The 27,051-nt window shown below is 41.3% G+C and overlaps 1 protein-coding gene across 3 annotated transcripts in view; it reads left to right on the top strand.

Moving 5' to 3' along the window:
• TP53BP1 (tumor protein p53 binding protein 1) overlaps positions 1-27,051 on the top strand; it is a 53,842-nt gene that overhangs the window by 12,770 nt on the left and 14,021 nt on the right. For all 3 annotated transcript variants that reach the window (XR_015729752.1, XM_087877832.1, XM_087877833.1), the window contains 5 exons: positions 4,300-4,398; positions 4,731-4,955; positions 5,234-5,285; positions 5,461-5,547; positions 13,567-14,041. Coding sequence is in view for 2 of the 3 variants with exons in the window: in XM_087877832.1 (XP_087733958.1) it covers positions 4,300-4,398; positions 4,731-4,955; positions 5,234-5,285; positions 5,461-5,547; positions 13,567-14,041 (938 nt within the window). In the remaining variant the exon portion in view is untranslated. The remainder of the gene's footprint in view (positions 1-4,299; positions 4,399-4,730; positions 4,956-5,233; positions 5,286-5,460; positions 5,548-13,566; positions 14,042-27,051) is intronic.

Below are 27,051 nucleotides of genomic sequence, written 5' to 3'. Positions count from 1 at the left end.
CCTTTCCTTTCTATTAAGCCCATGCAATTCTTTTGGCATAATAATTCTAATAAACAGTGTATTGTCTGGATCAATTTGTTTATACAGAGTATTAATAAAATACTAGTAATAATAACAACCATAATTAGAATACTAATATTTGCTTATTATAGTAAGATTCTTGCATCATTTACTTATATATATCAGTAATCTTTCATCCTCTAATTTCTACCTCTTTTATCTAACCATTGATAAAACATACCCCATGTTAAAAATATTCTATTTCTTCCTTATCTTTTATTATTAATGTCAATCTATGCATCTCCTCACAATCTAATAATTTTCTAATTATACTTTCATCTGTAGGTGTGTCCTCATTTGTCTGATGTTGTGCAAATACAATTCTCACTGCTGTTAATGCATTTATTGTTAAATATGTAGTTCCTTTATTGTAATTTTCTGGTAATATACCTAACAAAACTTTTTGGTTTTAAGTCTATATGTTGCTTTATCATTTTCTCTAACCATGTATGTATTTTCATCCAAAAATTTTTTGCTTTTGGAGAAGTCCACCACATATGAAAATAACCCGGTATCTGATTACATTTCCAACATTTTGCAGACATATTTTTAAACATCTTTGCTCATCTTGCAAGTGGCAAATGCCACCTATAGAACATTTTATACAAGTTTCCTTATAGGTAGTTGCTATTGTCAATTTGTAATTTCTGTCCCAGAGTTTTTGCCATTTATTCAGTCAGTTCTATAGTACATCCAAAGTTTTTTGTCCAAGCTATCATCGGTTCTTTTACCTGTTCATCTTCCATTTTAATACTTAACAAATAACTATATATTTTCTTTATTAATTTTTCATCCATCCCTAAAAATATCTGATCAAGTGCTGTTGGCTCTTTATAGAATCCACGTGTCTTTGCATCTTTTACATATCTTGATTGTATTTGCAAGTATGGCCACCATGCTAAGTCTACTCCTTGATTTTGCAATTCCTGTGTCGTTTTAAGTTCCCCATCTTCATTTAAAATGTCTTTATATGTTACAATTCTTTCCAATAGTAACTGATACATTTGGATGTATCAGTGCTTCCATTGTAGAAAGCCAAACTGATATTTTCCTATAGTTTTTTGTTTTAACTTTTTCTCATACTAGAAGTAGTGCATTTCTTACATAATGTCTTTGGAAATATTTATGCATTTTATTGTTATCATACCACAAAAAGGCGTGCCACCTCAGTTGGAGATCATGTCCCTCCAATAATAATCTTCTATGACTCAGGTTTATCCATTCTTTCACCCAGGTAAGTACAGATGCCTGATAGTAAAGCTCCCAATCTGACAACCCCAAAAAACCATTATTTTTAGATTCTTGCAACATTTTCAAACTTATTCTTGCTCTTTTCCCTTGCCAAATGTATTTTAACATTAGTTTGTTCAATTCATCAAAAAACTTCTTGTCTAATTTAATAGGAATTGTTTTAAACAAAAAAAGTAGTTTTGGCAATATGTTCATTTTTATAGTAGCTATTCTTCCTACCGTCGATAGTCGCAGGTTCTTCCATTTCTCCAAATCTTGCTTGATTTGTTGCATTAATTTTATATAATTATCTTCTTTAACTGTTGCACATCTTGCTGTTAAATAAATTCCAAAGTATTTTACTTTCTTAGTCACCTGAAGGTTTATCTTCTTAGCCAGCTCATTTTTCTGTTTACATGTAAAAATTTTAACTAACATTTTAGTTTTTTCTTTATTTATTTTCAATCCTGCTATTTCTCCATATTCTTCTATTTTTGTTATTAACTTGGGTCCAGTTTCTAGTGGTTCTTCTAAAATAAATTCCAGGTCATCTGCAAATGCTTGTAATTTATATTTTTCTTTTTTGATTTCCATCCCTTTTATATCTGAATCTTGTATAACATTTCTGTATAGCACTTCCAATGTTAATATAAATAGTAATGGGGATAGTGGACATCTTGTACCCTTTCTTATATTGAAATTCTCTGTCAAATCCCCATTCATGATCACTTTTGCTGTTTGTTTGGAACATATTGTCTGAATCATATTTGTAAATTTTTCACCAAAATTAATGCACTTTAATTGTTGTAGCATAAATTGCCAATTATCAAATGCTTTTTGTGCCTCTAAAAAGATCAACACCATTTGTTTTTCTGAGTGCACTTCATAATACTCCAATGTATCTAAAAATGATTCATTATTTATAATTTGTCTTTTCGGTAAAAATCCATTTTGATCTGAATGTATAAATTATTCAAATATCTTTTAAGTCTTTCCGCTATTTTTGAAGCAAATATTTTGTAATCTACGTCTATTGGCCTATAATTCTTTATTTGTGTTAAATCCAAATCTTCTTTTGGGATTAGAGTGATATTTGCTTCCATCCAAGTCTTTTGTATTTTAGCTTCTGACAGTGCTTCATTGTAAACCTCTAACATTGGTAAACTTAATACATCTTGTAGGTATTTATAAAGTTCTGCCGGCAATCCATCTGGCCCTGGTGTACTGTCATTTTTTGTCTTCTAATTGCCTCTGTCAATTCCATCATCGTTATTTTTTCATTTAACATTATATTCACCATTTCAGATATTTTTGGTAATTCTGCTTTTCCAAATTTTGCAATATTTTTTCCTCTGACTTTTTTCTTGGTCATATAATTTTCTATAAAACTCTTGAATTATTTTCTTCCTACTCTCATTTTGATACTGTAAATCTCCCTTCTCATCTTGCAATTTACTTATCAGTTTCTTCTCTTTCTCCTTTTTCAACTTCTGGCTAACCATCTTCCTGGTTTATTGGCATTTTCAAAAAAGTTTCGTTTTGTTCTTTTGATTTGTTGTGCCAGTTCTTTTTTTTATATTAAATTTAATTTATGTTTTATTATTTCCATTTGGGTTTTAAAATTTCTTTTCTACGGTTCTTTTTGTAGCTCAGCTTCAAGTCTTTTATACTCTTGTTCTAGTATCTATTGGTATTGTTTCTTCTTATTTTTTCTCGCTATATAAGTTATGGCTATACATATGCTTTGGCTGTATCCCATACAATTTGTAATGAGGTCTTTTCTATTCACTTTGAAGAAGAATTCCATTTCTTTTTCTATTGTTTTAATACATTCTTTATCTTTTAATATTGATTGATTCAGCGTCCATCTCACCTTTTTCTTTTGTCCTTTCCAACTTACTTTTATTGGCTTATGGTCAGCCCATATATTCGTTTTTATCTCTATCTCTTGCATATTTCTGCATATTTGAGCACATTTGTGCTCAATTCTGGGGACATCCATATCATATCAATTCTGGACCATGATTGGTGTCTATTTGAGTAAAATTTATACTAATTTTTCTCTGCATTTATTTCTCTCTATGTATCCTGTATACCTATTTCTTCTGCCCTTTTGAAAAAGGTCCCAGGAAGAGTCCTCCTTTATGTTTTTATCTATTTTACTACTTTTGTGGTCTGGTTTTGTATCTACAATTGCATTAAAATCTCCTATCATACATATAATCTCATAGTCCATTTCAATTATCTTCTTACGCAATTTTTTATAAAATTCTTCGTTTGTTATTTGGTGCATCAGAAGTATCTTTTTTTTTTGTTTATTACTAACTCCACCGTCAAAATTCTTCCTTCTTCATCTGTATAGATCTGCTTAGCATTTATTGTTTCCTTGATATATAGAATCACCCCTCTTTTTCTTTTGTTTTGTTATTCAAGATTTTAAAGTGCTGTTGTAACTTTGAACAATCACTAAACAAATGTTTGTAAATTGAGGACTATCTGTATTCTGTTAAATCTTCTTGTCTCTCCCTCTTTGATGTTACAGGGTTCCCTTCTGTGTTCAACCCATTTTTCAATTAGCAAATCCAGAAACCCCCATTTAATATTTTACCATTTTTAGCAAAAAGTTCATAAAAGGTTTTCCTGATCAGACAGGTCAGTTTTGCTCTTTCTGAAACTTCTGTCATCTTCACCACCCATTCCCCCATAGTTCTTATGTGCTGTTTCCAGTGGGGCGGAGAGGGAAAGGGGCTGGACCAGGAGTGGGGAGAGCCACCTTCTCCCTCATGCTCAGTCCTAAAATGGTGAGTGGAAAAACACCTGTCCACCAAGCAGCAGGTGGACCAGTGCAGCAGAGTTCAGCCTTCGTAACCTTCAGGGATGCAGCCTGAGGGGACCGATCCAGGGTGATAGCACCAGGGGATCCCATTTTAAGTAAGGCTGCTTTGATTGATTACTTGGTATGAAGGCAAGAGAAGCAAGGAAGTGAAACTGTTTTGCCTGTCATTTCAGAGCCGCCCTTTTGTATCTTGTTGGCGAAAGAGAGAGATGCCCTCACCCCGCCTCTGGTGGGCCAGCACAAGAAAGGCCCCAGGCATAGCACCCCCATTGGTGAGTGGAGGGTGGATTCTCTGGGGGCAGGAAGAGGGCTTCTGCGGGAGCCTCTGAGCGACGGACACAAGAGCCAGAGTGGGGCTGAAGCTCTGCATGGTATTTTTGCTTGAATGATGAAGAAAAACCTTCCAGATGCGGTTTTGCCAACTGGACCCTTGAGGCTGGTTGGCACATTGCCTGAATGACAGCTGTGGTGCTGGAAGAGGGAGCCAAGGTGCACCTTCATGGATCTTGCAGAAAAGAAGAAGCTGGTTGTGGGTTGCTGCTGGCTCTGCTTTAGAGACACCAGGAGCCCTCCTGAAGCTGCCCTTTTCATTGGCTTTTTTCAGTGGTGGGAAGTGATCCAGAACACCCTGCAGTTGGCACAGAGGGCAGAGATGGTGTCTTGGGGGCTGGTTCGGCTGGTGCTGCTACCACGGAGGAGAGCCCCCAAGGGAGTTCTATGGTGGCCTGCGAAGAGGAAGAGGAAGAGGAAGGGGGGCTTTCCCTGCATAGGAACCTGGCGACCCCTGTGATGGAAGAGAGTGACGAGCCTCTGCCTTTCAGCCTGGAGAGTAAGAGAGGCCACCCAGGAATGGTGACGGGGGGGTGGGGGGTGGGCATGGCTGGCCCAGGAGGTTCTGGGTTTTTGGGTTTTTTTTTTGCTGGTTGCCTCCAGTGATTGGGATGCCCTCTGCCCGGTCACTGGGAGACCCAGTTGAGAAAAGGGGACATTGAGGTGGCCGTCTTTAATGTGAATGGGATGAGGTTTCTGGCCTTGGCTTTGTTTGGAGAAAGGCTGGCTCCTGTTTGAAGGTCGGTGTATTCTGCTCTTTCTCCTTGCTCCCCTTAGAGCCTGAAGCCAGGGAAAGGACCAATGGGCTGGCCACAGCAAGCAATCCCAGGTAAGACCTATGGCAGGAAAGCGTTTGTCCTGTGTCACTGCCATGTTTTGCACTCACCCCAAGTCTCTTTGATTTTTTTGGGACTCCATCCAAGAAGAAGGGAAATTTAATGTGCATTGGCTTCTGTAGCACGATTGGCCCTTTACGCATCTCTCCCTCTCACCTTTGTCCGCAGTACCCAGAAGACGCCGTCAGTGTTCACTCGAGTCTGTGGCCCTGAAGAAAAGGCTCCCGGCCCAGGACAGCCGTCTTCCCTGTTCAGGCAAGGCTCCACCCTGGGCCTTCTGGCCGCTTCCTTCTGCAGGGACGGAGAACTCCCTTTTCTGTGCAGCCTCTGTCCGTTATGTCTGGCTGGCTCCTACATGTCGGCGTTTTTGGGTCTTTCTGCTGTGTCCTTTGTTGAGAAGGTTGGACAAATTGAAAAGAAGTAGCTCTTTGAGAGGAAAGGGTTGCCAGAGGGCAAAGACCTGGGTGCAGATGTAGGCCAGAGTACCTCAAATGTGCAGAGGAGGGAGGGCATTTGTGTGGCCCTCAGTTCCTGTCTCCTCCAGGTGGTCCCAGTTCACTGACATGGTTCTACTCCGTACCCGGGCAGAGACCACTGCCCAGGCTGTGGAAGGGAGAATTTCTCACCTGCCCAGGTCTTCCTTGAACAAAAGAGGCCAGAAATCCATCCTCATCCTCGGGATGCTGGTGTATCTGAATCGCTCAGCAGCCTCAGCTCAGCTACGATGTGGTTTGGCTGTGACCCCCAGCAGAGAAGGCTCTGGGGAGGCTGCCCTGGCTCCCGCTGCCTTCCCTGCCTCGGAGGCTCTTTTGGAGTGTAGCCTCGCACTGGAACAGGATGGGAAGATGGTACTCCTGCTCTTCAATGCAGAGCAGCTGTTGTGGCATCACATGGCATCAAATACATCTAGGTGAAATTAGATGCATAAACAGAGTAGATTGACTGACAATTGCTTGTTGGTTCTAAACAGACTTGAAAGTAATGCTTTGAAAAAGATGGTTTCCTGCAGAATTGGTATTATTTAAATATATTCCTGTGAGGAAAAATTTAATAATGCAAAAAACAAATAATTTTATTCATGAAGGCAGATCATGTTTTGAAAGTTGGACTTGGAAATTCTCCCACAAGGTGGGAAAACATAATAAGAGGTCCTTTTTAGTATTGGTCTATTGTAACGCTCTCTACATGGGGCTCCCCTTGAGGTGCACTTGGAGGTTCCAGCTGGCGCAGAGTGCAGCCGCGCGGGTGGTTATGGGAGCAACGTGGAGCTCCCATGTAACACTTCTCCTGCGCGAGCTGCACTGGCTCCCGGTGGTCTTCCGAGTGCGCTTCAAGGTTTTGATTACCACCTTTAAAGCGCTCCATGGCTTAGGACCTGGTTATCTACGGGACCGCCTGCTACCACCAATAGCCTCCCACTGGCCAGTACGCTCCCATAGAGAGGGGCTCCTCCGGGTGCCGTCGGCCAAACAATGTCGACTGGCGGCCCCTAGGGGGAGAGCCTTCTCTGTGGGGGCACCTACGATCTGGAACGAGCTCCCCCTGGAGATACGGAGGATCCCGGATCTTCGCACCTTCCGTTGCGCACTTAAAACGTTTTTATTTCATCAAGCTGGCCTGGCCTAAATCATCTCCTTTTTTAAATTTAAATTTAAATTTTAAACATAAATTTTAATCTGTTTAATTATGGGGTATTTTAAAATTCAGCCTAAATTATTTAATTCGTTTTAATTTATTTTAAATTTTGTATTTCTGTGTTTTATCTTCTGGCTGTTCACCGCCCTGAGTCCTTCGGGAGAAGGGCGGTATAGAAATTTAATAAAATAAATAAATAAATAAATATAAGTAGGCAACCCATGATTTGCTGGGTTTTTGTTTCAGAGCTATTTCCTTACCAGATTCCTTCATGTCTTCAACAATGACAACATCTAAAGTCCTGCCTTAACTGGTCAAGTTCTTAAAAATTCAGGGAGGTATCCAGGGATGGCATCTGCCTTGAAAATAGCACATGTTAAACTGTATAGCACAGTCAAACATCAGGAAATGATTTATGAATTTTGTATTATATCATAAAATATCTTATAAAATTTGCCAAATTTCAGTTCCACAGGATCTCGGATTTTTTTTAAAAAAGTTTTTTATTTTTTATAAATATGTCAAATCAATGCATGGGCAGTGTGGCACCTTGATCAAATAAAACTGATCAAATTAAACATTATTATTACATTCAATCAACATGAAGTTCCCATAACACATCTATATTAGGTTACAGTCTATCATTATTCAATTATTCCATCTATTTCTCTCTCTTTTTTTAAACAAGTTTTATTGGTTTTTTCTCCTCTCCCACATTCACCCACATCTTTTTTTTTGAACAGTGTTGGCCATTTCTTATCTTATACAATTAATCAAATTCAAATACATTTTACTCAATTACAATTCTTGCAAAATCATCTTCCCCCCTTTTCTTTCTTTCTTTTTATTTTAACATATCTCAATATTTCTATACTTGCATACATAAACACCATCTTCATTTGTCCCTAAATTCTAACTTTACTGTTTATTCATATTTATTCTCTTTTATTCTAAAACAGTTCATTCTTTATCTTAATATATTTGTATTTGTTTGTTTGGCGCTGCCTTTCTGCCACTTCATCTTTTTTATTGTACAGCAATCTTTCTCCTCAAACCTACCCTCTTCCTCTTCCCTATCTCTTCCTACTTTCTTTCCCCATCCTCTTCTCTACTTCCCCTTCCCTTCTCCTTCTCCTCTCTTCCCCCCATCTTACCTTCTCTCCTGTTCTAATTTCCCTTCCTTCCTCCCTACTGTTCCATCCCTCTCTCTCCTTCTTCTTCCCTTCCACCTCTCTTCTCCTCCTTCATCTCTCTCTATTGCTGTATTCATTTTCAATTTAATATTTTCCATGGTGGAGTCTAGGCAGCCCCGATCCCTTGTCCTTTTAATTATTAACAGTATATTTCATCTTGTTCCCCTTTTTCCTTCAAATCTTTACTCAAACAATCTTCTAATCCTTTGTCTTTTTTTACTTTTACCAGTGTATTTTTTCTGCTTTACTTCTTGCAAGTATAACATTCAAATCATTTTTATCATTTCAATTTCATTCAGTTTTACATTCAGTTTCAATTATTGAATATATTTCTCAAAGTATCTTAACAATATATTTCCACTTATTCAAATATAATATAAAGCGCATCTTAATCATTTCTCATTTTACCCAATCCAATTAGTTCTTAAAATATTCTTAATTTGCCTTTTCTCTTTTTGATTGTTTCAGATATATAGTTTGAAATATTCCAATTATTGCATTTCCCCCAACAACTTTATTCATATTATTAAAACCTATCATTCTATAGACCTCCAATATTATTAAGCATATGACATTTATTGCAGTTTTTCCAGTTTTCAGTAGAGCATATTTACAACTTTAAAATATAGAGTATAAGTCTTATTCCCTTTATTTCATACAGCTCTATACTCCCGTTATTTTAAAATCATTTAATTAATATCATTGTTTTATCTTTTTTTTCTGACATTAAACTCATCTAAAAGACCTAAGTCTTTCCCCTTTTAAATGGAAATTTTAAATCTGGTTTTAAATTATTGGGATTTTAAATTTGTTCAGCCAAATTATTTAATTCGTTTTAATCTATTTTAAAATTTGTATTTATATGTTTTATTCTATGGCTGTTCACCGCCCTGAGTCCTTCGGGAGTAGGGCGGTATACAAATTCAATAAAATAAATAAATAAAATAAATCTATTAAATTTTACAGTTCTGAATATATTTTCATTTCTTTCTGTCATTCTCCTTTTCTGCCCTATATTTCCCATTGTTTCTGCTTTTCCTTTCCTTCGTATCTTTTCATTGTTAATCCCAATGTATTTATTTTGTGTTTTAAAATCATGAAATCTTTGCCCTTTATTTCCCCTTGTTTTCCATCCCTTTTCCCTCTTTTCTTATATTTCCACTGTAAATCCGTGTAATCATTTATATTTTTAATATTTTTCTTCTCCTCCACCCTCTTTTCCTTCTTTGTCTTTTCTTTTTCCTTCTTCCTTTCTTTTGTATTTTAGAGTTCTGCACTCTCCTATTCTGCCCTATATTTCCCATTATTTCTTCTTTCTCTTTCCTTTTTTGTGTCTTTTTATTGTTAATCCCAGTATACTTATTTTGTATTTTGAAATCATAAAATCTTTTATTTTGTCCTTTATTTTCTATTATTCTCCATTTCTTTTCCCTCTTTCTTATATTTCCATTGTAAATCCCAGTGTAATCATTTAAATTTTTTATATTTTCCTATTCTACCCTCTTTTCCTTCTTTGTTTCTTTTCTTTTTGTCCATACTTAATATTACACTTGTTTAATTTTCCATAGTCAATCTCTTTGCCTTTATCTTCTTCGTTATCCATCTCTCTTTCTTGTTTCTCAGTCATTTCCTTTTCATCTTCAGTGCATTCTAGCTCAGTCTTTACATCTTTGAATTTTGATTTTCCATGCAAATTATGTTTATGTTTATGTTTATTGGACTTCTATACCACCCTTCTCACGGAGGACTCAGGGCAGTGTACAGCCATATTAAAACACATATAAATTTACAAAATTTAAAACAATTTAAAATCGAATATATAAAAATTTGGCCCACAAATTAAAACAAACATACACCCATTATAAAATTCGTATTAGGTCAGCCAGGCTTGTTGGAACAGAAGAGTCTTCAGGGCACGGTGAAAGGTACGCAGGTTGGGGATGAGACGAACCTCTAGGGGCAGCTCATTCCAGAGGGCTGGTGCCCCCACAGAGAAGGCTCTCCCCCTGGGTGTTGGCAGTCGGCATTGTTTGGCCGACGGCACCCTGAGGAGCCCTTATCGGTGGGAGCGTATTGGCCGCTGGGAGGCTGTTGCTGGCAGAAGGCGGTCTTGTATATACCCCAGTCCTAAGCCATGGAGAGCTTTAAAGGTGGTGACCAACACCTTCAATCGCACCTGGAAGACCACCAGGAGCCAGTGCAGCTCGCGCAGGAGGGGTGTTATGTGGGTGCACCGAGTCGCTCCCATAACCACCCGCGTGGCTGCATTCTGGACCATAAAGGAAATAATTTCCTTTATTTCTAAACACATTGTCTTTATCAGTTCGTTAAGTTCCTGCTCCATTTTATTCTTTCCAGGGTAGGGTTATTCCAGTTTTAAGTCGCATTAAGGTCCTCCTTTTTTAATCATCAAAGTCTATCCTCTTGTAGGCAAAACATATCGTCCTTAATTCTCGCCCGTTATCGTTTTAAAAGTTCAAGGTTTTCTTTTCCACTCGCTTCTTCAAAGGTTTTCTCAAAACAGACAATTCCATGTTATGCTCTTCTTTCTCCTACAGATGTCTCTCTATAATCCACCGTTCCACTCAGCTAGTTAAAAAATCACCATTTTATTTGTAATCCACATCCGTTTTTACCGAGTCAAAAAAGAGAAAAAGCCAGTTTTTCAGTTCTTCTTTCACCTTTATATACAACCAATCAGTTTGTAATCCAATCCAAATTAAATCCAAGTTCCAAATTTACATTCCATTTTTCAATCACTTTTAATTCTTTGGTTGGGTTCTTCTATGGCGCGCTTGTCATTCCCACTTTCTTTCTCCATCCGCCATCTCCCCCCGTCGCTATTTAGCCACTATTTCCATGCCGGGGTAAGTTTAATAGTTTAAAATATTTGAAGTTCTTTTTATTGTCTGTGGATGGCCAATCACTCACCCAGCACCGACACTCTGTTCAAATCTTCCCTCCTGCACATCGCTTGCTTCAGAGGCTCCAGCTTCATGGCGATTCACCCTGATTGCTGTCCCCGTCACCGGATTGAAGAGTTTCTAAGGCTATCCAAGGGACTTGCCTGTCCCTCTTTAGACACTGAGCTGCCTCTCCTTCTTCACTGTCCCTACAGGACAGTTTCGGTCCGAAGACCCCCCGGTGACAGTTTGTCTGGCTGGATTTCGCCAAGCTCGTTGGAGCCTGGCATTTTCCCAGCCAGTCACGCTGTGCTGCTTCCGGATTCTCCATCTATTTCTCATTACTTTCATTTTATCACTTATTCTAGCTTTTAATCATATCTAGCTTTTAATCATATCACCCTATATTAAAAAAACTTTTTCTTTCTTTCCTGTCTAACGTCTAATCATGTCACCTGAGGGGGGAAAAAGAATACAGAGTTTTATATAGAGATAATTCCAACGCTTAAGAAATACCTTCCCAGTACTGCTTCTTTCCTGTTTATCTCATAGTCTGTTGTTTATTCTCCTACAGCTTCCATTTCCGGTTAGGTATTTCCCTCCCACCCCCACCCCCAAAACGTCCCAAAATGCTCAGGCACCGCTTTAATACTCAATTCTGGGCAAATAGCTCTAAATTATTTCTTGGGTTTCAATTTAAAGCAAAAGGAAAATCCTCTCCCCCAGTTCCACCATGGCTCACCTTCTTCTCTCCTGCACCAATCTTAACTGTTATTCTCCAGTTGTCCCAGCCATCTTTAGGCTGCTGCTTCTTGCTGTGACTGAGAGGAAAAAAAAACCCGGGCCAGACAGGAGAGCTGCCACTCTCCCTGACCTCACAGGGTGCTCCTCTTTGCTTCACCACCCCTTCAGGGCGGCTTAGGCTCCCTTCGGAGCCCACAAACATGAGTTCAGCACAAGGAACGCAGAGACCCATTCCTCTGTGTCTGTATCACCGTGACGTCAACCGGAAGCTCCAGGATCTCAGATTTTGGATGCCTTCTGTAAGCCCATGGGAGGACCTTAATTAAAAAATGGTTGTCCTGCGATGCACTATTTTGCTCACTTGAAGGTTACAGTAACAAAGAGTTTCAGTGGTATAGATAGATGCCCCAGAGCTGTGGGTAGATTGTCCTTGCAGTAGGAAAAGGCTGTAGCCAGAGATGCACAGGGGAAGGCAAGGGCTCATAGGGCTGATGACAAGGAGCTGCTAGTTTCTCCAAAGCTGGCCCTTTGCTGTCCAAATGACCCCGTGAGTCATATGTGGAATGCGTGAGGCAAGAGTTTCCCAAAAATGCAGCCTAGAAGCTGCACTTAGATTGCACCTAGAGAAGCTGCTTTCATTCAGAAAAGGAAACAGGCCTGGAGCTGCAAAACTTGGGAGTTGACTCCTGAACCTTTCCTTGCTCCCTGTTGTGACCGAGGCCCAAGTAGTGATTACCAAACAATTCAGTCCTCAACGAACTTATTTTATTAAAACAGCTGAGAATTAATTCATTCTCAGCTTAGTCCAAAACAAAATTCTTAATAACAAGTTCCTCAGCCTTATCACCAACCTTTGATGTCTTTGGCAACTCCCCACAAAGTTCAAGAGACGCTGACAAGAAGCACGGGAATCAACGTTGCTGCTCTTTTAAGCCTTATGGGAGTGGCCAATCATCTTCTGGCCTTACTCCCAAGTTGTCCTTTTTTCTTCAGCTGCTCTTGCCTTCTGGCAGCTCTTTCCATGCGTGCACTAGGAACAGGCTCCTCCTGTTCCTCTGCCTCTCTGCTGTCTGCCTCTGGAGGCTCAGGAGTCCGCGCATCGCTCCCAGATGGCCCTGGCCCCATCTCTGCCTCCGATGCAGAGCCCTCGTCTGGGCCTTCCCCTGACTCCAGGACTGGCCCATTGTCTTCCCCAACTTCCTGACTGTCTGACTCCGCTGCCAGATACCAGGCTGCTAGTGGACCACAACATTCCCTTTGGAGAGCAGACTTTTGCTGCATTTCCTCAGCCTTGAGAGTTGCAGTCTTTGATTTTGCAGAACGGTTTCATATGGCCAGAGAGTAATGTCCAGCTTCATTTCTTATGCTGCTCCTCTGGAATGAAAGAGACTCCAGCTTTAGGGAGAAGGTAGCCATGGCAAGTAGGCTGCAGTTAGGGTTCTGGTTGAAGGGAAGAGTCCGGGATGGTCCGTTGCTCGTCTTCTCTGGTGCCTCCTGAGATGATTGCCTCTGTGGGGTAGATTCACAAGAAAGCTAGGCGATGGGGAAGGAGCTTGCTCACAGCCAAGCATCAACCACCCAGAGTCGCTTGATTGTGAAGTGGGTGGCATATAAATTTAATAAATAGAAAATCATGCTGTTAGGGAAACTACATTGCATAGAGGCAGCAGATGCAAGGGAAGTTCAAGGGATGGATCGAGGCCTGTTGGCTGTTATTGTTGGAAACAGGTGATCAGTTTAGATAGGATATTGCATCTGATGCAACAGAGTTGCTTTTTTGTTACTATTTTTGATTTTAGGGGTGACTTGTTCAATTTTCCAAGTTCCCAAGAAGAAGATGAGCCATCACGAACCTGGAAGGACCAGCAGAAGTGTGTCTCCTTGGGTTGCAGACAAGTCCCGTCTTCTGAGCTGATTGCTAAAGAGCAGGCAGTAGGCTCCGCTGAAGTGGGAGAGGCCATGGAGGTTGACGTTGCCCCACTTCATCAGGGGGAGAATCGGAGAGCCCCAAAGAAGGGGCATATGGGCACAGCAGAAGAAAAGACTGTCCCAGAGTCTGGATCCAGCAATGGCAAGAGCACCCAGGTGCCAGGCGAGCACCTGGAAAACTCAGCAGGCCCCGTGTCAGCAGCCACGCAGACAGCCTCTGCTGCTCAGGTGGAAGTGGGCACCAGCACGGCCTGTCCTCCGCTTCAGCAGCGCAACACCAGCGTGCAAACCGAGCGGGACTTTATGTGGCGGCCTGGAAGCCCCCCAGAGGCCTCGCCCAGTCAGGTGAGAAAGGACGGGACCATTTGGAGTTCAGGTGGCTCCGATACAGCTACCTGACAGAAGCAAATTTACAAGGAGAAATAATTTCTTTTTGCATATTCAGACCCATCAGGTAATTCTAATGTTGAATATTTCAGAAGGCTTACCATTGAATCACTTCAATTAGAAAACTCTCTGAAGGTTTCTGTTTTTAGGAGCTGATGCAAAACAGTGCATCCCTCGAGCAGCCAGGCGAAGGCTTGGGGTGTTTGGGTGGTTTTTGGAATGCCATGAGGAAGGGGTCATTCAGAAAGTAAGTTCCAGAATGTGAGGGCACAACAGAAAAAGACTGCCCTCGGCCCACTTCTCCTAACCACCTCCTGGAGATAAGTAGTTTAGGAGGAGGTTTACCCTGCCATGGGAGTCCTGCGAGTACTTTCTGAACCGGCCGCAGCTCCTGGGTGGTCTCCAAAGGCTGTCCTAGGTCAGGGAGTGGGGCAGTCAAGGCCCGAGTCCAAGTGACATGCTAGGCTGCCAAAGCACCTGCCTAGGGGGCAGGATGCATGGCATTAGGATTCTGAGGGAGAGCTGGAATTGACCTTGTCAGCACCAACCCCTGAACCAGGATAGCCTCGAGCAGTGCCCTTCCAGGACTACCAAAAGGAACGCCCTGGTCTGGTGGGCTCTGGGTGCTAAAATCAGTCCCTGGGTGCTAAAATCAGGCCCTCCAAGCACTGGCAGCCACCCCCGCCGATCATGCTGGGAGCAGCCAGGAGGTCTGAAAAGCCTGCGGTCTGTGTGGAGCTGGAAGGTGGGCAGAGGATGGCTGGGTAGCTCCTCTGCCTCTCCTGGATGGGTGGAGGGTTTTCCTGCAGGTTGCAGAAAGGGAGCATGGATAGGTCTTGTGGTCCTCTTCAGCTTTCTGGTTCTTGAGTTGGGGGAGCAGTGAGGCTGGGCTCCCTTCTGCGGGGCGTCTTTGTGTTCTGACCGAGGCTTCCTTAGAAAGTAAAATCTTAATCCCAGTAAAGGCTTTGGCAAACAGTCTTTCAGAGGAATGTTTATCAACCCCCATCTTATCTCACTTAGAATGCTGCCAGAGAACCAATTTCCAAATGCAGAGCAATGCCAAATTTGGCACCGAGTCTATTAGAGTCAATTTTTTTTCAATGTTATTTATTGATTAGCCCTTTGGGCCATATCAAGTGCAGAATTACAAAGACAAATCATTAGAAAGGTTTGGTAAAACAAATTAAGTAAGATTGGAATAACTCGCAATTAAAATACAATTAGAATAAAATACGATCTAAAATAAAATCGGGATAAAATACAATAATTTAAAGTACCATTTAAATATAATTAAATTTATATTATAATGTCGCCCCTGCATCTACCCAATCAGTGTTAACTGCTATTAAAATTACATTGTTAGATCAAGTGATCATTCTTACAATCTACCGCATTTTGCGGTATTAGAGTCACAAACAGAACTTTCCAATTTTGAAGCGAGATGAACTAATTGCTTCCTGCAAAAGCCCACATCCCATTCGCTCCTCTTTTTTTTTTTTTTTTTTATTGAAAAGTTTTATAAGAAATACAAACATTTCCCCCCCACACCCTTTCCCCCTGCCCCCTTCCCCCCACCCCCCTCCCTAGACTTCCCAGAACAGGCACAGGGTATAGCATTCACAAACATAAAGCTAAAATATGCTAACAAATTATTACATTCATATTCTCCCTAAGTCTTTAACTCCTTATAGCTCAAAAACTATAAACATAAGCTACTTAAAAATATTTCATTCATAAGCTATATGAATCTTCTTGTTTGGATACTTTTTTTGCATATAGTCAATCCATCTTCTCCATTCTGATATGTATCTTTCATTTGAATGATCTTTAAGATATGATGAAATTTTTGCCATTTCAGCCAGATGCACAACTTTTAATGTCCATTCCTCAATAGTAGGTGGATCTTCCTTCTTCCAGTACTGTGCCACTAGTAACCTGGCAGCTGTTATTAAATTCAAAACCAACTTAGTCTCTATTACAGTACAATCCGTGACTATTCCCAACAAAAAAAACTGTGGTGTAAATTTAATTTTGTTCCTTAAAATATTTTGAATAATCCACCATATTTTAATCCAAAAAGCCTTAATTTTTTTACATGTCCACCATATATGAAAATATGTAGCATCTTCACACTCACATCGCCAACACTTGGGTTGTAAATTTGGATACATGCAGGCTAGTTTTTTTGGGTCTAAATGCCATCTATAAAACATTTTGTAAAAGTTCTCTCTTAAGTTTTGAGCTTGTGTAAATCTTACCCATATCTTTTCCCATGTATCCAACATTATTATTTTTTTTTTTTTAATTAAATTTGTATACCGCCCTACTCCCGAAGGACTCAGGGCAGTGAACAGCCATAAAATAAAACATGTAGATACAAAATTTAAAATAGAGATAAAACTAATTAAATAAATTTGGCTGAGACATTTTAAAACCCCAATAAATTAAAACCAAATTTAAAATTCCATTTAAAAGAGGAAAAGTTTAGGTCAGGCCAGCTTGATGGAATAAAAACGTCTTAAGCGCGCGACGGAAGGTACGCAGATCCGGAATCCTCCGTATCTCCGGGGGGAGCTCGTTCCAGATCGTAGGTGCCCCCACAGAGAAGGCTCTCCCCCTGGGGGCCGCCAGTCGACATTGTTTGGCCGACGGCACCCGGAGGAGCCCCTCTCTATGGGAGCGTACTGGTCGGTGGGAGGCTATTGGTGGCAGCAGGCGGTCCCGTAAATAGCCAGGTCCTAAGCCATGGAGCGCTTTGAAGGTGATAACCAAGACCTTGAAGCGCACTCGGAAGACCACCGGGAGCCAGTGCAGCTCGCGCAGGAGAGGCGTTACATGGGAGCGCCACGTTGCTCCCATCACCACCCGCGCGGCCGCACTCTGCGCCAGTTGGAGCCTCCGAGTGCTCCTCAAGGGGAGCCCCGTGTAGAGAGCGTTACAATAGTCCAGACGGGAGGTGACGAGGGCATGAGTGACCGTGCGTAACGAGTCCCGATCCAGAAAGGGACGCAACTGGCGAATCAGGCGGACCTGATGAAAAATCCTCCCGGTCACGGCCGTCAAGTGCTCTTCTAAAGACAGCCGTGAATCCAGGAGGACGCCCAAGTTGCGAACCCTCTCCGTGGGGGCTAATGCTTCGCCCCCAATAGTCAGCGATGGCACCAGCTGACTATATCGGGACGTCGGAAACCATAGCCACTCGGTCTTGGATGGGTTGAGCCTGAGCCTGTTCCTCCCCATCCAGATCCGTACGGCCTCCAGGCACCGGGACATCACTTCAAGGGCATCGTTGGGGTGGTCTGGGGTGGAGATGTACAGCTGGGTGTCATCAGCGTACTGATGGTACTCCACCCCGAAACCACGGATGATCTCACCCAGCGGCTTCACATAAATGTTGAACAGAAGGGGCGAGAGGACCGATCCTTGTGGCACCCCACATATAAGGGGCCTCGGGGTCGACCTCTGCTCCCCTGTCAACACAGACTGCGACCGGTCGGAGAGAAAGGAGGAGAACCACCGTAATACGGTGCCTCCCACCCCCAACTCTTCCAACCGGTGCAGCATGATACCATGGTCGATGGTATCAAAAGCCGCTGAGAGATCTAATAGGACCAGGACAGAGGAACAACCTCTGTCCCGAGCCCTCCAGAGATCATCCACCAACGCGACCAATGCCGTTTCCGTGCTGTACCTAGGCCTGAAACCCGACTGGAACGGATCTAGATACGTCGTTTCATCCAGGTACCGGGGAAGCTGTCGTGCAACCACACTCTCAACAACCTTCGCCACAAAGCGAAGGTTGGAGACTGGACGATAGTTAGCCAATGTTGCCGGGTCCAGGGAAGGCTTCTTGAGGAGAGGTCTCACCACCGCCTCTTTCAAGGCGGCAGGAAAGACACCCTCACCCAATGAAGCATTTATAATCCCCTGGAGCCAGCCTCGCGTCACCTCCCGGGAAGCCAGCACTAACCAGGAGGGGCATGGGTCCAACAAACATGTGGTCGCATTCAGTCTACCCAGAATCCTGTCCACGTCCTCAGGGGTCACAGAATCAAACTCATCCCAGATAACATTCTCAGGACCTGCCCCCGTCATCCCCGCTGGGTCTACCCAGTCAGAGTCCAGATCTTCCCGAATCTGAGTGATTTTGTCATACAGATACTGAACAAAATCCTCGGCTCTTCCCTCCAAGGGGTCCTCCCTCGCTTCCTGGTGGAGCAGGGAGCGGGTCACCCTAAACAGGGCGGCCGGGCGGTTATCTGATGACGCAATAAGAGCAGCAAGATAAGTGCATTTTGCTGCTTTTATTGCCACTAGGTAATTCTTAATATGAGATCTTACCAGTGTCCGGTCAGATTCAGTACGACTGGCCCTCCAACTACTCTCTAGGCGTCTTTTCCGGCGCTTCATCTCCCTCAGCTCCTCAGTAAACCAAGGAGCCAGGTGAGATCGACGCCGGGTCAGAGGCCGCAAAGGCACGACTCGGTCCAGAGCTCCAGCGGCCGCCCTATCCCAGGCGGCCACTAGGTCTCCAGTCGAGGCGTGAGCCAGAACCTCAGGAATTGGCCCAAGCTCCGTCTGGAACCTATCAGGTTCCATCAGGTGCCTGGGGCGGTACCAACTCATCGGTTCCGCCTCCCTGCGGCGGGGTGCAGCGGTTCGAAGGTCAAGGCGAAGGAGAGAGTGATCTGACCATGACAAGGGCTCGATGACTATGTCCCCTATCTCGAGATCACTCAGCCACTGTCCAGAGACAAAAATCAGGTCATTATTGGTTCACCTATGTTTTGTGCCCATTTTATCATACAATCCTTGACTAGCTCTGTTTCCGAATCTATTTCCACTAATACATTATACAACCTTTTAATATGCATTTGACCTTTATCTCTTATTTGCTTTATCAAATTCTCATCCTGCTGCAAAATACCAGTTTTTTGATCCTCTCTCCATCTGGCCTGCAGCTGACCATACTGAAACCAAGTCTTAATAATTCCTTCTCTTAATTGCTCCATAGATTTTAATTGTAATCTAACTCCTTCCTTATAAAGGAGTTCCTTATATGTAAACTTATCTTGCTTTTGCTCCAAATTTATATTCTCTATCGCGTGTCTGGGTACTGTCCATATTGGTAACTTATCCTTTAGTTTATATTTATACTTTTTCCAGACACGCAGTAGAGCATTTCTTAATATATGACTTTTAAAAGTCTTATCTACTTCCTTGTCATACAATAGGTAAGCATGCTAGCCGTAGACCAGACCGTATCCTTCAATATTCAGTATTTTCCTCCGTTAAATTTATCCAATCTGTAATTGCTGAGAGGGTAGCAGCTTATAATACAGTCTTAAGTTGGGCATTTTAAGACGACCTCTTTCTTGCATTAGGTATCTTGCATTATCTTTTGATTAACTCGTGGTTTCTTCCCTGCCCACACAAACTTGTTTATGCCCTTCTGCCATTCCTTCAAATTTTCATCTTTTTTAAGTATAGGTATCATTTGAAAAAGAAATAAGAATCTTGGTAAGATATTCATTTTTATAGCGGCTATCCTACCCAGCAAAGACAGTTGCAATTTCTTCCAATTTTCCATCTCTTTCTGTATTTTTTGCCATAACGGTTCATAATTATGTTGATATAATTTCATATTTGCGGTCATAATATAAACCCCTAAATATTTAGCCTTCTTAACTATTTCAAATCCTGTTAACCTTTCTATCTCTTCTTTCTGGCTTCTGTCCATGTTTTTAACTATTATCTTTGTTTTAGCTGTATTTATTTTAAAACCAGATGCTTGTCCATATGAGCAGATTATATCCATCAAGGCTGTAAACGATTGTACCGGTTGGGCTAAGGTAACCACCAGGTCATCCGCAAATGCTCGTAACTTATATTCATGCTGTCTAATTCTGATTCCCTTTATTATATCAGTCCCACATATTTTATTTAATAAAATTTACAGTGTCAAAATAAACAATAACAGAGACAGGGGACAGCCTTGCCTTGTTCCTTTTTCTATATTAAAATTATCTGTTAAACCACCATTGATAATTATTTGCGCTGTTTGTTTTTGATATATTGCCTTAATAGATTGTATAAAATGTTCTCCAAATTGCATCCTTTCTATTAGTTTTAATAAGAATTGCCAATTCAATCTGTCAAAAACTTTTTCAGCATCCAGAAAAACTAGCACTGCGGGGACCTGGTTGTTCCTTCCCAAATACTCTAATAAGTTAACAATTTGCCTTACATTACTTTTCATTTGTCTTCCCTTTATAAAACCAGTTTGATCATGATGAATCGTTTGCTGCATAACTGTCATTAATCTGTTTGCTAAAATTTTAGCAAAAATCTTATAGTCTGTATTTAAAAGTGAAATCGGCCTATAGTTTTTAGGATCTGTATAGTCTTGCCCATCTTTTGGGATCAGCGATATAAATGCTGTCTTCCAAGTTGGAGGTACCTCTCCTCCCTGTTGTATATTATTGAATAATTCCTTCAGTGGTTCCGCCATTTCCTCCTGTAAACTTTTATAATAAATAGCTGTCAAACCATCCGTTCCAGGAGCTTTACCCACTTTCAACTGCTTAATTGCAAACATAATTTCCTCGGAAGTTATCAATTGATTTAAGCTATCCCTCTGCTCTTTTGAAGTTATACAAATATTCTCTTTCTGCAGATATCTATCTATATCTATATCTTGAATTTTATCACCAGTATACAGCCTTGAATAAAACTCTAAAAAGGCTTTTTTAATCAATTCTTGCTCATAAATCTCCTTACCCTTGTATTTTATTTTCTCTATTGTCCTTGCTTTCTGCTTTTTCCTTAACAAATATGCCAACCACCTACCTGGTTTATTGGCATTACAAAAAGTATTATGTTTTGCATATTGTAAGTTGGTTGCCACTTGATCTGCTATTGACATATTAAACTGACCCTTCAGCAAATTAATTGCCTCTTTAATTTTCTTATCTGTTGGTTTGGCTATTAAAGCCCGTTCCTGTTTATTAATCTCCTCTTCTAATTCTTTTCTTTTTGCCCCCTGTTTCTTTCTATATTTATTATTCAAATATATCAAAATTCCTCGCATGTAGGCTTTACTTGCGTCCCATACCATTTCCATAGATGTACCCTTTTGCATATTCATAGCAAAAAACTCTTTCATAATTTTTTTACACTCTTTTACATTTTCTTCCTATCTAAACAGATTATCATTTAACCTCCAGGACCTCCTAAGCCCTTTCCCATACTCCAATTCCATCCAGACTGGACTATGGTCTGTCAATGTTCTTGAACAGATCTTCGTGTTCTTCACCCTAGATAAGAAATCATTAGTAATTAATATAAAATCAATCCTTGAAAAAGATTGATGTCTATCCAAAAAAAAAGTAAAATCTTTTTCTTCTGGGTTTCTTTCACGCCAAATATCCCTCAACTCCCAGTCGTCCATCATCTCCCAGAACGATTTGGGCAATTTTGCTCTTGTTAAAACGTTTTGTTTAGGTCTCTTCTTATCTTTTTTTACATCCAAAACACCATTCCAATCTCCCAATAGGATACAAGTTTTGTATCTCCATTGTGTCAACTTTGAGTGTAGTAAGTTATAAAATTTTTCTTGCTGTTGGTTCGGGGCATATACTCCAATTACAAGCGTTTTTTCTCCTTTTATTAAAAGTTCAATCGCTAAAAATGTTCCTTGATCATCCGCTTCAACTAATTTTGCAATTAAGTCTCTTTTCACATATATAACTATACCATTTTTCTTCTCTGATGCTGCTGCAACATAATGTATACCTAATCTTGCATTTGTCAAATATTTTTGATCTTGTATCCTAATATGAGTCTCTTGTAAACAAATTACATCATTCTTAAATTGTTTAAGATAGTGAAATATTTTCCTTCTCTTCTGTGGAGAATTCAAACGGTTGACGTTCCAAGTCAAAAATCTAGTTCCCATCTCTGGGCCTCTGAAGCATCTGGAGCAATTTTTGATGGTCTTGCCTCATTTGACCTTTAGGTCTTGCTCCCCCCACAGCTTCTGTTTTGGTAGTTTCTTGGGTTGCTATCTGCAGTTGCTGTTGTTGTTGTTGTTGCTGTCTTAATTCTTCCTTGCGCTTAGCTGTTGCTGCTCTGGTCTGTCTTTGATCCTTCGGTTCTGCAAAAATATCAATTAACTCCACATCTTGAACAGCCATCTGAATTTGTAGTGGTTCTTCTTGACCAGTCAAAACTCCCCCCTGAACCACTGTCAGTAGCTCTTCTCTCTCTCCTTCCAGTACTTCTTTCTTTTTCCTTCTGGTGATTTGGGTGTCCCAGCCTTTAATACATTGATATAAAAATCTCTTGCTTTCCATATTGTATTAAGCTGATATCTCTCTCCAGAATACGTCACCACTAAACCGGCTGGGACCTCCCATCTGTACTTTAATTGACGTTTTTTCAGCTCATCCACCAGAAAAGCATAGTCCCTTCTCGCTCTCAGCATCTTGGGGGGGATTTCTTTCATTGTCATCACCTCCTGGCCTTCAACCTGAAGCTTGTTTTTAAAAGTAGCCTGTAAAATTTCATTGCGTACTCTCCTTGTAGTAAAATATATTACAATGTCTCTTGGTAAGCGTTTCTGTCTAGCCACCCAAGAATTGACACGATATACCTTGTCAATCTGCCAGCCCAGCTCAGTTTTCGTCTCCCTCAGCAACTGTGCCAATGCCTCTGACATCATTTCTTTCAAGTTCTCTTGTTTATTCTCCTTCACCCCTCTAAATCTTAAAGCAAATTCCATATCTCGGTATTGTAACATCGTTACATCATCTTCAGCTCTCTCAAGTTTGCTGTGAGTCTCTCCTAATTTTTTGTCCAAAATTTCTGTAGATTGCTTAATTTCTTCAACTTTATCATCCACCATTTCAATGTCACCTGCCAAACATTTAAATGCCAATAGAATATCATCTCTAATCTGCTGGTTCCGAATTAAAATCTCATCTGAAACAGCCTGTATTTTTTGATTAGTTTCATTAATTTTTTCATTAATCACAGTAGCAATTTTATTTTGTGTAGTTTGTAGGGCTTCTTGTATCATCTCAAACGTTAAAGTCTGTGGGTCTGTTAGAGGGGCAGAGGCTTGCAATCTAGGGGTATGAGCTGGGGAGCTTCCAGCGCTCCCAGTTCCTTTAATAGGAACAGTCTTTACAGATTTTGAGGCCATTTTCAGTTTAAATTGATCGTTGTATTTTATTCAGAAGCCAAAAAGAAAAGTTCATCAAAGTCCAAGAATTTTCCCAATCGTAAATTAACGTTTAAAATCCTCCTTCTCTCAGCACAGCAGTTCTTTCCAGGCAAGAGGCTGCCAGGGAAACGAAACTTTCTGTAACTTTCCCTTTCTCCGCCCCTCCCTTTCAAGTTTCAGTCGCCATTTTAAATTGCTAACTTGTTACTTCCGAAGGAGGCTATACACTTTGGAGTTAAGTGTGAATACTTGCAGTCTGACTTCTCCTGGCTTGTTCTGCCTGCAGCAATTAAAAATCCCTCATTTGTTGTCAGCAGAAATGGTCGTGGCTTCTAGCCTGCTAATTAGCGGAGTCTTCCCAGGTCCGGAGCAGATTGGCAGGCTTCTAGGGAGCCCTCGCCCTTCGCGCCCCAGGATTTCTCCTAAGGCACTTGGGGGGCTCTACCTCCGCCTGCCGGCTCTTCTCTCCCCCTTTGCCCGGAGAGAGGGTTTTCAAGCCCCAGACAGCTGTTTTTCGGCTGTTCTGGGGCTTTTACGAAACCGGGGATCGGACGCCCACGGAGGGGCGTCAGCGAAGTCCTGCGGAGCCAACCGGAAGTCCCCATTCGCTCCTCTTTTATGTCCTATGGGAGTGGCTAATTATCTTCAAGGTGTGGCCTTACTCCCGAGTCTACCCTGTTCTACCCTGGCAGCTGTCTTCTCCAGCTGTTCCTCTGCCTCACTGCTGTCTAACTCCCTCTCTGCGTCTGACACAGAGCCCTCGTCCAAGCTTTCCCCAGCCCACAGGACTGGACCAATTTCCTCCCCAACCTCCTTACTGTCCGACTCGGCTACCAGCTCCGCTGGCCGCTAGCGGGCCACAACACTTTGAGAGGAGCAGCCTCTGCCTGAATTAGGATTCCTGCAATGGACATGGGGGCTCAGCTCATTCTCTCAGGACCCCTTCTCTCAATGTGGCTATGTCCACTCTGGACTTTTTATGTGGTTCAACTCTTTTCTATTGCTGTGATTTCTATGATTTGTGGTAGAGATTAAGGAGGAGGTGGCAACCCTCTGCAGATTATGGCCCTGGGGCTCTCACCCCTTCAAACTGCCCCACATCTATGGCAAATTGGCCATGTGAGTTGAGATTAAGTGTAGTCCCTGGCTTGGGTTGCTTTCTCCCCTTGTCCATCACAGCAGCACCTGCTTTCTTTCCCTCCTCCCACCTACCTGGGGAATTCTGGATGAGAATGGGGGGGGGCTTTAGGCCACTGCAGCTCAGCCGGTCAGTGAGAAATAACGGATGCCATAGACAAGTTGCTGGTTGGCAGATGAAGGAGTGTTTGGAGTTTGAATGACACAATTGGCGGTGTCAGTTACACAAGTGTGCAACAATATTTTTATTTACTGATTTCTTAGAGCCTCTAAAGCAGGGGTGTCAAACTCGTGTTGTCAGGGCAGCGTCACATGACTTTTCCGGACTTTTTTCCCCTTTGCTAAATTGGGCGTGGTCAGTGCGTGACACATCTGGCCAGCAGGCTGGGAGTTTGACAGCCCTGCTCTAAAGCATTGGCCATTTTATCTGGAAATAAGTGTACTCCGAAATGGAAGCGGTATCAGGTTTGGGAAGAGCCTTTCCTGGTCCTTTCAGCATCCAAAGCTCCTTGGGGTCACCTTGGCCTTTCCCAAAGGAGGCCAGTCTTGGCCATTTTCTGGTGACCTTCAGTGGACAAGTAGGATTTTTCATTGGACTAGCCTTTGGCTAAAATGTTGTTACGGCAATGGTAAATACATAACATTTTTTTCAACAGGTTTTTATTGTGTTTTCAGCCTTTGGTCTTGCTTGTATTCTACTTATGGTTGCACTGAGGTAGGTTGTAATTTAAATGTATTTGAATGAAAGTGATAATTTTTAAGCGTCTGTGCTACACAAAACAAAAGGAGAAAAATAGAGAATTTGAATAGGAATCACAGAAATAAACGTCAATAGCACAGATAATCTTATATTCTCAATCATAAATGCTTTTTAAAATCTATAAAAGGCTTAGATTCGATCTGTTTCAGTGATAAAGAATATTTCAGGGTTGAAATGAGGCTTCCTTGGTGCTTCTCTCAGCTGGGTTGTTTTCTTGCAGATGTTTCATGACCTAAACTAGGTAACATCATCAATGCTAGCAGGGAGTGGGGTTTGCTCTCAGTTGATGTTCTAGGGCAGGGGTGTCAAACTGGCAGCCCGCAGCCTGGATGTGTCATGTGCAGGCCACACCCACCCCAGCTCCGTCAAGGGAAAAAAATGTCACAACACATCATGTGATGGCAACGTGACACTTCATGTTTGACATCTGTATTCTCATGGCTTGCCAGGGTTGGTGGGAGTGGTATTGGAAGTTCTTGGATTGGGCTGTTTACTGTTGGCTTGTTTGGCAGCTCCTTGGTTGCAGTATTGTTTACTTCTGGGTTGTTAGTCTGATGTTGACCTTGGTGTTAAACTCTGCTCATCTGGGAGCCGATTGCTGGCAGGGAGAGTTTTGGTCTTTTTGTTCCCTTTTTGCACAGTAGGTAGCTGCTGTTTATGTGTCTGTTGGTGGTGGGTTTGTCACAATGTCAGGCTTCCAGGAAATCTCTAGTGTTTTTAAACTTGGCTTGGTTTAGGATGGTCACAGTTTCCCAATTGAAACTCTGGTTAATTCTGTCCATGTGTTGTGAAATTAAAGATTTTTCATCATGTCTTCTGACTGCTAGTTGTGTTTATGGATGCGTCCTTCCAGCCTGTGTCCTACATATTGGCTGTTGCAATCTTTATTTCCACTGTATGTTGGAGATGACTCCTGTTTTTACTTCTGGGGCTGCTGGATTTTTTTGGATAATCCTTGTATTCTTAATTTGTCGTTTGGGTAAAAACCCGTTTTGATCTGAATGAATTATTTTATTTAATATCTTTTTTAGTCTTTCTGCTATTATTGTTGCCAGGATTTTATAGTCGGCATTTAACAGCGAGATTGGCCTATAGTTTTGAATGAATTGATTGTCTGCACTTTCCTTTGGAATTAATGCTATATATGCCTCCATCCATGAATTTGGCATTTTGGCTTTCTCTAATACCTCGTTATATATATCCAACATAATTTGTTCCAAAACTTTCTGAAATTTTTTATTTACTTCCGCCGGAATTCCATCTGTCCCTGGTGTTTTGTTATTTTTCTGTTTTTTAATTGCCTCTCTTAACTCTGTTAATGTAATTTCCCTATCTTCATCTGTTATACTTGGCAAGTTCCTCTCCTGTAGGTAATTTATGATATTTTCTTCTTTAATGTTTTCTTGACTATACAGTATTTGAAAATAATTTTGAATAATATTTTTTCCTTTCAATTCTATGGTGCAAATTTCCTTGCTCGTCTCATAAATATTGTATCTATTTTTTAGCTTTTTCTTTTTTCAATTTGTGGGCGAGCCATATCCCTGGTTTATTTGCCGATTCAAAATAGTTTTGTTTTGCCAATTTTATATTCCTTATCATTTCTTCCTGTTGTAGTACATTAATTTTATGTTTCATTAACTCTATTTCCTTTCTGATTTCCCTGTTTTGGGGATCTTTCTGAAGTGATAGTTCTAATTTTTTCAGCTTCTCCAATGTTGATATTCGTTGTTCCTTCTTCTCTTTGTTTTTCCTTGACATATACGCAATAGTTATCCCCCTCAAATAAGTTTTGGCAGTGTCCCATAGGTTTTGTATTGTAGTATCTTCATTCTTATTCTCTTT

This window comes from Pantherophis guttatus, chromosome 13 (genome assembly GCF_059756535.1).
Source record: "Pantherophis guttatus breed Tessera chromosome 13, ASM5975653v1, whole genome shotgun sequence".
In the NCBI taxonomy this organism is placed as follows: Eukaryota; Metazoa; Chordata; class Lepidosauria; order Squamata; family Colubridae; genus Pantherophis; species Pantherophis guttatus.
The sequence above is the reverse complement of the archived record's forward strand: the minus strand, read 5'-3'. Positions and strand labels throughout refer to the sequence as shown.